The 12,747-nt window shown below is 41.4% G+C and overlaps 1 protein-coding gene across 1 annotated transcript in view; it reads left to right on the top strand.

Annotated features, from left to right (window-relative positions):
• LOC144762928 (calpain-13-like) overlaps positions 1-12,747 on the top strand; it is a 441,560-nt gene that overhangs the window by 319,697 nt on the left and 109,116 nt on the right. Inside the window, exon 13 of the mRNA XM_078648230.1 lies at positions 2,794-2,931. Coding sequence (XP_078504356.1) covers positions 2,794-2,931 — 138 coding nt within the window. The remainder of the gene's footprint in view (positions 1-2,793; positions 2,932-12,747) is intronic.

Genomic DNA, 12,747 nt, shown 5'->3' with positions numbered 1-12,747 from the left:
GGTAAAATATATGTTGCAAACACACAATAAATTTTTTTAAATCTCCACAGTAAAATATTTTTCTCCCTGGACAAAGCACTTTTCCCTGCACCCCCATCAAATACCTTGGAAGGGGATTTACACTAGCCCTATGCTGGAGTAAATATCCAACCCTTGCTGAGGTGGAAAGGGTAGGAGAGGGATGTTAATTTGTGAATGCTTACAACACGTATGTTTATGGGCATTAATTAACTTCCAAGGCAAAGCATGTGTTATTTATGGATGTGGAAGAGGAATTTGCCCTGTAAATAGGTCTGCCATGGTTTCCATACTGAATGCGGGGCAGACATAAGTAAGGTCAATTCAGTCATAAATTTCTATTGATGACTGAATTTGCCTTTGTAGACCCCTATTTGTTTGGTGTGTAGCATCTCAGGTGATTATATTAGGTTTCACACACCCTGTTCCTTATTGTCAAAGAATCTATGCATTGAATTGATGTCCTGAACTCCTAGCCTTCCCACATGCCATCCATTCTAGCCTTCCCACATGCCATCCACATGCTTGCAGAGCAGTGACTGCTCTGAAGCCACCTAGTGCAGGAAGGTATGCTACATAAAACGTATTATAGCATGAAATAAGATTCTAGAAGTAATATATCAATATTGGGACAGAGCATTTAATAACACTTTAAGTGCTGGTTTGAAACCCAGATTGTTGTAGATGGGGCTGGAAATCTTCCTCAAAGATTAGGGCTCCCAAAATACCCTTCATGACCTATCCCTCTCAGATCTATCTACCTATTGCCTCATTTCAAGGACTGCATGAAATAGAACAATTCTTACACAAAAGTATGCATCATTATAGTTTGCTTAAAATGGATTTTGTAGTTATCTCTTGTGATGTTTTTTTTTCATCTGAAGGCCTACTTTTCATAGAAAAGGCACATAATACACTGGCAGGAGACTAGTTCAAGAAGAGAATGTATTTCAGCAAGATAATCTATGTGCAAACCAGTGTTCCATAGACAAAAAAAAATAATAAATTGCATAATGCAAAATTTTGAGAAAATTCATGAATTTTCATAAAGCAAATGCTTCAGGTTTCACTAGAGTAATTTAACTTTCTCGCAGACCTAGCTGGGGTTAACCTCAAATATGAATTTTGCACCTTCATCTGCATTACATAAAGCAGGTAAAACTTGGCAAAATGTGTGCAAAGAATACTAAATCTTTCGAATTTATACACAAACTGCATTTTGTAGAACATAATGTAGTATACAAGCGCACACACACTCACACAAAAAAGTAAGACTATTGCTATTCACAAACTACATTTCAAAATTACTACAACCCTAATTATTTCAAGATAGGTGTAATTGTACTTCTTGAATAGGACCCCATGGGCCTGATTCACAATCTAACTTACACTTTTAAATAAGCTCATATTTTTGAGTACATTGACCCATTTTTGGTATTCAGAACTGCACATTTGTAGTAACTTACTCCTGTGCACTAATTTACACTTTTGTAGTAAGTCCAGCACAACACATGGGAAACCATTGGTACTGCAATATCCTTCGATAGAAAATAATGGCAGTAAGGACTTACTACAAAAGTTTAAATTAATGCAAAAGTGTTTGCTGATATCCAAAGTAGTAAACAAAAGTGTAAGTTACTACAAAAGTTCAGTTCTCACTAGCACTTTGTTGTATGTAAGTGCTACTGTACTACTACAAATTACAGTTTGTAAATCAAACCCTCTGTGCAAAGTTACTAGTAACACATTTACACTAGTTAATCATGTTGTATGAGCTGGAGACATATAATGGTATGCATAGGTGTGATTTTACAATTAGAAAAAAGTGTTACTTTACACCTAGGTGAAAGAGTAGGTTTACATGTGAGTAAATCAATTTATGCAAATGTATCTTTGCAAATAGGGCCCCTATTTTTTTGCAGCTCAGAAATAATATATCCCCATTTGTAGAACTAGTAATGGAGAGGTAAGACAGGACCATGAGACAAATACATTCACAACATTGGTATTTCGTCCAAAGGGTAGTATACTGCTCAATACTATCCCATACATAGGAATTATAGCCTCGGTATACTGCGATTACAAGGATTATCCTATGAAATATATCACAAATCCTTGTCAGACTTGCAGGAATTTCAATATTACTTCAAGTTCTTTTTTTTTGCAGATTATATAGGGAGATTTTGTCACTACCCTCACCCAACTCATGCCACAAAAAAAAGAAAAAGCACTGTTTAGGGGTTCCTCATGTGACAACTGTATACAGCACTCTACAACTCTATATATTTATTTTGTTTGTATACATTTCAGTCAGAAATCTCATAGATTGCTCAATTTGAATTTTGTTAATTGTGTCCAAATCTGCCAATGTGAATATTGAATTCTCTATGCTGGATTGCAAGCAGTTTGTCCAGCAAGGGTTACAATATTTTGCTGTGTGTTTTTCTGCGCAAGAAGCGAGTTCAGGGGCATTGCTCTTAAAGCAGCCTGCTTTGCGTTGATGACATGCGTGAAGGTTTGTTGATGGGTGGGCATTTTGAATATAGTCTGTGTTATTATTGGTGCGAGTTTGTCACAGTCTATTTTACGGTAGATTCTTCTTTCGTTGTCCCAGTTTGCTTTGTTCAATGTTGCTGCACTTTTGCAATTACGTCTGTGCTTTTTGCTATTGCATGCTGCAATCTTTGTTGCTAACTCGCATTTTTCAGCACACCAAAGTACTGGATATTTTGGTTGGAAATGTAAGTGATTGTTTCTGTGTGAATCTGTTTTCAGAGATTAAGTCTGCCAGAACTCTGCTGTTTTGCATCTCCGCAGTCCTCCATGCATGTGGGTCGAAGCCCTTTAATAGTGGAAGAAGAAGCAACTTACAGAGTTGCCTCCCCCAACTTCTATGACGGTGATAGCAGAAAGGTGAGCAACTGCGCCTGTTTCTAACATGTCCAAACAGATGGTCACACACAGAAACAAAATGGATTTAAGTCATCAAAGTTCAAAATGCTGACATTAGACAAGCATCTGGATGGGGTTGTTAAAATCAAAAATAACATTAAGATAATAGAATGATATGATGGTGGGATACCATGTACATTTATTCAAGTACAACGAGAATTAATTAGCCACCAGAACCTATAATGCAACAATATAGTATCAAAGTTTCAAATTCCAAGCACATATTAAATTAGCGAGTCAAAATAAGGAGGAACATGTAGGAAGGAGTTGCACGTGGCAAGAAACCCCCTGGAAAGCAAGTCTTAAATGCTCAACTATCACTTTTCTAGAACATTAAGTTGACTATATGAAGCAACAATGTTTCCGTGTGAGAATGGACCGACCATAGGTCAGATGTTTCGCACAACTTATCAAGATGCGACCGCACATGTTGCGGGTGCAAACTGCCATTTCTCAATGGGAGCTTGTGCTGCTAGCGGAAACTGCGCGCAGCACAAGCTCCCAATGAGAAATGGGAGTTTTCGCACATCCCTGCACCGTGTGGCAGCAGCCGCGGCCCGTGGAGGGAGTTCGGTGGGGCAGGGAACTAATTTCGTAGCGCCCTGCATCGCATTTTGCGATGCAGGGTGCGATACAAAATTCGTTTTATTTATTGAAGTGTTTATTTACCTCCAATTATCCATATTCCGTTGTTTACCACCCCCCACCCTGCCCCTCCCCTGCACCGCCTCCTTGCCCCACCGAACTCCCTCCACAGGCCCCAGCTGTGTGGCAGGGATCTGAAAGGCTGCACCAGGAGCTCAGCCAGAGGGCCAGGGGAGAAGGGGGCCCTGCTATGGGCCCCCAAAGACACTTTCAGAAAGCAGTTCCATGTCAGAAAGGCCAACATGGAACTGCTGTCTGAAAGTGCCATCATAATCCCGAAGGCGGAAACGCCTTCCTAAAGGGATTATGTGGCCTTTCCGACTGAGCCTGTCAGAATCCAGCCAGTTATCCCAGCCGGTTTACACTATGACTGCTGACATTATAATTCAGCTGTCAGAGTGTAAACCCACCATGTAGTCGGCTTTCCGACCTACATCGTATTCAGGACCAAAAAGTTGACTTGGATCAATCTCTGAGGCCAGGCTGCAACTAGTCCAATGTTTAGTGGAGATGTCCTCAAATTTACCAAGATATACTGACACTCATGTCCCTATTCCACTAATTTTGCACCCAAAGTTATAATTATCCTGAGGGATCAATTATACCGCGATATAAAATTACCCTGGATATACAGGTTTTCCTCTATGGTACAGGGAAATACCAGGGACATCGCAAAAGCAATTTTTTTCGAATTGCAGGCCACCTTACAGGGACATAATGTTTCCGGGTAGAGATGGCAGCCATGTCTTTGGAAAACCTAAAGGCATTGCCATGTTTAGTTATAGTGCATAATGCAACCCACACAATTCGGGTTAAAAATTTGGTTGGTAACTCCTGTTACTGGCCAAATTAAGAATGTAGGTCTTAGACCCTAATTATGAGTTTGGGGGTGTGGGAATGGGCCGCCACACCAGCGCCCTGCTCCCACGCCACCAAACTCATCCACAAACCACCTGCCAGATTACGAGTGCATTTGTGGTTTGATGAGTGGTGCTCTTAAGGCCCCAGATGGTGAGCCTTGAAAAGGTACTGAATTAGGAATGCCAAAGCCTCTTCCTGCATGACATGGACTGTTGCAGTCCATGTCGTCCAGGAACTGGGTGTGCATGCACACAGGGGGGCACAACACGTTCATCCCCAGGCCTTGTGGCAACAGGGGGCTCTGTTGGGCCCCTACGTTTTCTCACCACCAGCATTTTCATGATGTGATCACTCCCATGAGACTGCGGGTGATGAGGAAACTCATAATATGTTTGGCAATGCCACAGCAGCACTGCCAGCATATTGCGGCCTCAGGCCACTGTGCCACCGCTAGGGATCACGGATCCCCAGTGGTTGTGGTGGTCCTATGGCGACCGGACTGCCGTACTCCTAATACGGGGGTTGGACCACCGGTGCAGTGGTCCTCGATCGCCACTGCACCTCCAGCGCAGCCTAACTTGTAATTAGGCCCTTAGTGTCTTGAGGCATGTCTTCCAAGACAATAAGAGGTCTCCACTCACATGTTTCCCTGAAGAAGTACTGCTGCACTACATAACAGAAGCCATATAGTAAAGGGTTCGCCTGCTGAACCAGCAATATTTGAACTTACAGTATAAAGAAATAAAAGAAAATGGACTGAGTCATCTCACCTCACATGGAGTCCCGCAAGGGACACTTGTAGCTCGCCACATGGAGTAGGTTATCCCCTTGAATATTTCTTTATCTGCACTTTAATTCCGATGATTGCTGATGCTGGTTTAATCAGTCCTATAAACTGATAGTGGCCGATTAGTATGCATGCGTCAGGTATGCTTATTCACTGATTCTGGCAGTATCTTAAAAGGCACTGAGATGTTTGACTTACAATGTGGATTTGTTTCATTGGACATTGAAAGTAAATATCGAACCTCCCTATGCCATGTTTGTCCTGTGCTTTTCTTGTTCATTCCTTTAATTATTGTGAAACTCTGCCTTGAAACTTTTTGTGGCAATAAGAAAGTTTGATAAGGTAACTTGTGATTGCCTGCCAACATCGTCACTATGAGAATCTGTCCTTCAGGGTAATGGCCCTCAGTCCAGTCAGCCAAGGTAAATTGGTTTCAAACATCTAAATATTTGCTCAACATTTGGAAACTGATATCTGATATGAGCAAAGAAGGAAAAACAATAGGTGTCAAAATACTATAACCACTATTTAAATTTTTTTTAGCATCACATATAAAAAGATGTTTTATTCGTATATGTTTAATTTGTCAAACATTATTGAAAATGCACAAAAACGAAGCAACAGTGAAAGAGAATAGGAGAAGAATATTATTTATTTATTTAAACTTATAAAGTGCACCGCTACCCGCAGTGGGTTTCCAGGCGCTCAGGGACAGACTAAAGAAGAAGAACTTGCATGCTGATTTTGCTGAGAGGAAGCTTCAGATTACTGCTGAAAGAGCCAAGTTTTAAGTCCCTTGCGGAAACGAAAAAGATTGGTTTCTGTCTTTAGGGTCACAGGGAGAGTATTCCAAAATTTAGGACCCAGATGGGCAAAAGAGCGGCCTCCCATTTTTGCTAGCCTAAATCTGGGAACGGAGAAATCACCATTCCCTGAGGATCTCAGGATTCGACTTGGCTTGTAGGCCTGGATAAGGCCCTGAAGGTATTTAGGGGCTGAGCCTTGTTTAATTTTAAAAACATGACAAAGGGCTTTAAATTTAATTCTATTTGGGATTTTGAGCCAGTGAAGGTCACGGAGTGCTAGAGAGGCAGATGTTCTCCTGGGAACGTTGCGGAGCAGCCGAGCAGCTGCGTTCTGAACAACCTGGAGTTTTTTTATGGTTGTCAGGCCGGCTCCAAGGTATAGAACGTTGCCGTAGTGCCGTAGTCCAGGCGGGAAACAACCAATGCCTGGACTACCGTTCTTTGTGTGGAAGGGGGCAGCATCCACAGGATTTTTTGAAGCCATCTCAAGGTGGCGAAACAAATAGAGACCACCTTCAGAGCCTCCTGTCTCATTGTGAGTTTCTCATCGATGAGGAACCCGAGATTGCGTACTACTGTTGCAGACTGAGGGGTAGGTCCCATATCCTTGGGCCAATGGTGGGGGCCCCAGAGATCCTTACCCTTGCCTAGTATCACAACCTCGGTCTTGTCACCGTTAAGTTTCAAGAAATTGCTCTTCATCCACTCAGAGACACAAATCAGACCTTCTTTCAAAGCAGAGGTATCGTTGCACTCTTTATTGGAGAGAGAGAAAATGATTTGTGTATCGTCGGCGTAAGAGTATAAAGTAAGACCGGCTTCCTCCACGATAGTGGCCAGGGGTCTAACGTAAATATTAAATAATAAAGGACTAAGTATAGACCCTTGGGGAACGCCGTACGCCGATGGACAAATTATAGAGGAAGCAGAAGCAGAGAAAACCTGAAAAGTGCAGTCTCTTAGAAAAGAGGCTATCCAGGCTAAAGCAGCGCCCTCTACACCTAGGGACCGAAGAGTCGCAAGGAGGATGGAATGAGACACTGTGTCGAACGCCGCGCTCAGATCGAGAAGAATAAGAGCGGATGTTTCTCCGCGATCGACACTGTGTCGCAGACTCTCGGTAACTCCTAGGAGTGTGGTTTCGGTTGAATGATGCGCTCTGAAGCCTGACTGGGACAGATGTAAAAATCCCGAGCTCTCCGCAAGATGGGTTAGTTGTGTGTTAATATGCCTTTCCAGAATCTTTGATAGAATGGGAAGCAATGAAATTGGTCTGAAGTTTGACAATAGAAAGACTGATATGTTTTTCTACAAATTTTATCCTTTTAATGTGGATGGCGAGGTTAGAGAATATGGGAAACAAGCATTGGAAATACAACAGGTCTCGCATGCACTGGAGTTAGAACTATAGGCGTTGTAAATAATATTGTCTTTTACCCACTCGCTGCCTCAGCAGAGCACAGCCCAGTTTGTAATGGCTGTGTGTGCATGGCGTTGTTCTGCTAGAACTGTAAACAAAGAAAGAAAGCTAATCCTAAACCTCACTGATATTTACGATTTTCTTTTTTTATAAAAATGCTCCGAGTAAATGGTTGTGATGTATTACTTGTATGATTGACAACTTTGATTTGTCCTTTATCACATATTGCACAAATTCACTGAAAGATTATTTATATAGAGGAAGCCTTTCATGTGGGTTCCTGTTGCACCGGATGTGTTTAGAAATCGGGCAGCATAATTTCAATCTCCGATTTTTTTTAATTCATTTTATAAATAATGCTGTGAACTGTTTTTAAGAGGCGTGTTTTAATATTTAGTGGCTGTGTCAGACACATCATTACACACAAAAAAAGGCGCGTTTGCAGAACAAATTTTTATGTATCTTGTGCTCACAAACGGGTTTGGTTCTGAAAGTCGTCAGGATTTTAGGTAACATGCCATATTTAAAGCAAGAATGATAACTCTTAATAAATAATCTAGTTGGGTTTAAATATCTTAAGCCAAATTACACATTTAGTACAGTTTAAGAGGCCTGTAAATGCACTATGACACCTCAGATTTTCTGAAATTTAATTTAAAAAGAATGCAGTTAACTGTTTTTAAGATGAATGTTTGGATATTCACTGGCTATGTCAGAGACCGCATTACATACAAAAAGGACGTGTCTGCAGAACTATTGTTTGTATGCTGCGCTCACACACGGGTGTGGTTCTGAAAGTTGTTGGGACAGGTTATAACACACTATCAACACTAAAGGCTGTGAAATAGAGGTTACCAGCACACGGCCGTTATCGCAACAAATTGCAGGAAGATCTTTGCTTGCCAATGTAGTGCTATGCAAAAGTTTGTAAACCTAATACAGAAGGCTTTGCAGATCCTCGGCAGGGTCCCACTTCTTATCCACCCAGTATACCCGCGAGCATGCACTCCACGAAACACGCTGCAAAATTTCCGGATTCCTGGGTAAGTATCAAAATCACATTGCTCGAGATGTCCAACCTGTACCCACATAAAAACTAATTAATCACCACCAATGCTCACTCTTTACCGCAACTGGGGCCTCATTTATGAGGGTGTGCGTCACTTTTACGCCGCCGGTGAGTCACTTTTTGTGACGCACCAGTGGCGTAAAAAATGCGCCTTGTTGCGCCATATTTACAAAGTGACGCATCTAGGTAGATGCGTCACTTTGTAAACCCCTGCGCCACATTATACCTGTGCCAGGTATAATGTATGCAGGGGGGCGTTCTGACGTAAGAAAGGGTCATGGAAGTGGCGCAGTGAAATCTATAGGATTTCACTGCGCCATTTCTTGGATGCTAATGCGTCAAAATCTTACGCCTGCTTCATGGCAGGCGTAAGACTGACGCAGGCACTAACAGCATGGGACTTGCCCATGTGAAAGTACACATTGCTGGAGTTGCGTCACTTTTGTGACACACTCCAGCAATGCGTCACTTGTGCGCCTACAAATACGTCAGAAATACTGACGTTTCTGTAACTCCTTGCGCCATGATGCATCATATTATAAATATGACGCATCAATCATGACGCAAGGAGTGCGCACTGAGATGTGACGCACCACTGCTTTCACGCAGCGATGCGTCATTTCTCATAAATGAGGCCCCTGGTCTTTAAGATGGGGGGAAAAAGAAGGAAGAAAAGCGGAAGTTGCTTCGAGATGAGAATGACGGCTTCTGCCAATAAACAGAGGAGTAGGAGTAAAGCAAGACTATTCCAAGTGGCCGCCATCGTGGACTAATGAGCTACATTACATAAAGTCATATGCATATTTTAGATGCATGGAGAATATGTGATTTGCCAGAATCCCAGGAAGCCGCGTCTCGACCCTGCTCGCTGTGTTGTAAAGTGGACAGCTCTGGCTGTAGTTCCAGATCCTCTCCCCTATGTTTATGAATTAATTACTGTTCCTGGGTCACTCACGAACCAAAGATTAAAACACAGATATACACATGTAGGTGCTCCTAAACAATCATGCAAGCAAACATAAAGGCACAAGATACGAGCATGTACACACATTCCCACATTATAGTTTTGGACCGAAATTATTGCATGGATTACAGAGCCATGCAGTGTTTCAAATGCAGTTGAAGAGCATTTTTGAACGGGAAACTTAGTTGCAAAATGAGGTGACCTTCCATTACCCCACAGGGGGTGAGGGGAGGGCTCTTTGAAATGGAAACATAGGTGAAGATGGAGGCGCCATTCCATTACGCTCAGAGGGTAGGCGTATAACGCGAAGCAAAAAGGGCAAAGCAAACCGGGCAGAAAGCAACATTTAAAAAAAGCAGCAACTGGCGGAAAAGATCAATAAAAAAATAATTCTCCCAAACAGGAGATGAAGGAGGCAAGGGTAAGTGCACTGTACTTTATCAGTACTCCTCAGCCTTTTTTTTTTTAGTTCAATAATTTTATTAAGATTTTAAAAAGATAAAAACAGTTAGGTACAATTCATAATGATACCAAAATTAAAGATAAGGAAAGATCCACAAATTTGTCATAATATGCCAACAATAGCAGATAAAATGCCACAATTCATATATCTTAAAACGAAATAAAGGATAAGGAACAGAGTGGCAGTAATGAAACATAAGAAAAGCAAGAACGGTATCATTATCTGAAAAACAGGAGGGCAGAAGAAAAAGAGAAAAGGGGACAGGACAGAAGAAGAGAAAACAGGAATAAGAGAGTAAGAAAGAAGAAAGATGGAAAGTAAGGATCTCGCTTGATGGAGCAAAAAAAAAAAAACACAAAACAACAGTCAATCGGACGACACAAAGGGATATTGGTCAACCAACCCCATTGAGGCCAAATCCATATAAGTATCTAAAGCCCTCCATACGTTAGTAGAAATAGTAGGAGTGAGATGAGCCATGTCAACAGAAGTGTGTGCACTTCTTAAAAAGGAGACCCATGCCCACCATGTGTGATAAGAAACGGAAGCAAAAGACTTCCAATCCATAAGAATCACCTTAACTGCCACAGTCAGTAAAAGATCCATCAATTGCATATCTAAGGTATCCAACGGCAGAGGTTCCCAGGAAGTCAATGGTCCCAACAAGATCATAGGAAAGGAAAGTTGAAAGTTAATTTGAAAAATCAACATAAGATGTTTATGAATAAGATCCCAAAAGGGTTTTAGAAGTGAACAATGAAAGAACATATGTGGATAGTCACCAGCAGCCAATCCGCAACTCCAACATAGATCGTCATCTTTTAAATGGAGAGAACACAGCCGCATAGGAGTCCAATGAAGAAGGTTGATGGAAAAGAATTTGGATTGAAATAAAGAAGGAGCAATTTTATTACGCAGAGAAAGCGTACCTATCAGTTGCCAAGTGTCTGAAGACATATGTTCAGTGATCTCCGTACCAAAGTGACGGGACCATTTTTGTTGTGTAATAGTACATGAATCCGAAGAAGATGAGACCAAAAACTTATAAATGCGTGAAGCAATATGACCAGATTTAAGCCACAAAGAAAATAAAGTAATCAAAGGGGAATTGGGAACTAGACGCACTTTGGCAAGAGCAACTTTAATTTTCAAGAAAGTATAAAAATCCAGATTAGAGAGTGAGAATTGCCGAGCTAAAGATGAAAAGGGTAATGGGTCATCATTGGAGTCATAAAGATGACGGACCAACGTGATACCTTTAGAAGACCAATATTGAATTGATGAGGGATCAATAAGAACCTTTATTTTAGGATTACGCCACAAAGACGACCATCTAGATTTATGAATCGGAGTATTCACTTTCCGATCGACCGATTTAACTGCTGCAACGGTATCCAAAATAATAGCACGATAAAAAGGAATAGATAATGAAGACGTGGTTAAAAATGAAGAGACCGGAAGAGGAAAAGAGAGAGCCTGCTCGATGCACATCCAAGAAGGCGTATGACCAGGAAGTGAGGAAAACCACAAAGCTCCTTGAGAAGCTAAAAAAGCCACCTGATATTTCCCCCAATCTGGGAAATTACAACCACCATATCATAAGGTTTCCTCAAGGATTTAAACGCGATTCGAACCCTCTTATGATTCCAAAGAAACAAAGAGGTTATGGAATCAATCTCACGAAAAAAGGAAGGAGATAAATTCATCTGGAGCATAGACGAAATAAAGTTAACAATAGGAGTAATCATAATTTTTAAAGTTTGAACCCGACCCCGCCAAGAAATATGTTTAGGAGACCAAGTATCTAAAAGATGGCGAACTTTAATTAAAGTCTGTGCCTCATTATAGGCCACTGTATCATATAAAGTACTACAAAACCAGACCCCTAAATATTTGAGTTGTTTATATTGCCATTTAAAACCAGCGGTACCCATATGGGCTGGAAAAGAGTAAGCATTGAGGGGAAACATCTCTGTCTTGTCTCTGTTTAAAGTATACCCAGAGACCTTAGAAAAAAGAGCAATTGTATCCGTGATTGCAGGAATAGCTGAAACAATATCATCAGAAAAGATAAGGACATCATCTGCGTAGGCCGCTGATTTCATGCATTGTGAACCAAACGTAAACCCTTTAATGGCTGGATGAAGATCAATTAACCTCAGCAGCGGATCAATAGCTAGTAAAAAACAAAAGCGGCGACAGGGGGCAACCCTAACGAGTGCCCTGACGAAGATTAAAAAAGTCAGAAGTAGCTCCATTTACTCTAATATTTGCTCTAGGCTGAGCAAAAAGAGACATTACCATGTTAACAAAGGAATCCCCAAGATTATGAGCACGAAGAACAGCATGTAAAAAAGGCCAAGAGACCTTGTCAAAAGCCTTCTCGGCGTCAAGGGCTAAGGCTGCGGCTGGATGCGTAGAACGTTTAGCTGCTCCTAAAATATGACAAAATGTACGAATATTGTCTCTAGCAAGCCTACCTTTAACAAACCCCGTCTGTGATGGATGAACCAGAGAAGGGATATAGGACTCCAAGCGTTTAGCCAGAATCTTGGCAAATATTTTCGCCTCCATATTAAGTAGGGAAATAGGACGAATATTTTTAGGGTCCGTGATATCCTTCCCCTCCTTCTGGATTACCACTATAGTAGCATCTGCTGCAGTACCCGAAACTGAACTTTGTTGAATGAATACATCAAAAAGGCCCTTTAGGCGAGGGACCATGAAGGGGAGAAAAGTCTTATAAAACAAAATGGGAAAAC

The sequence above is a fragment of the Lissotriton helveticus genome, chromosome 6 (assembly GCF_964261635.1).
Source record: "Lissotriton helveticus chromosome 6, aLisHel1.1, whole genome shotgun sequence".
Classification (NCBI taxonomy): domain Eukaryota; kingdom Metazoa; phylum Chordata; class Amphibia; order Caudata; family Salamandridae; genus Lissotriton; species Lissotriton helveticus.
This window is presented reverse-complemented; position numbering and strand designations above follow the sequence as displayed.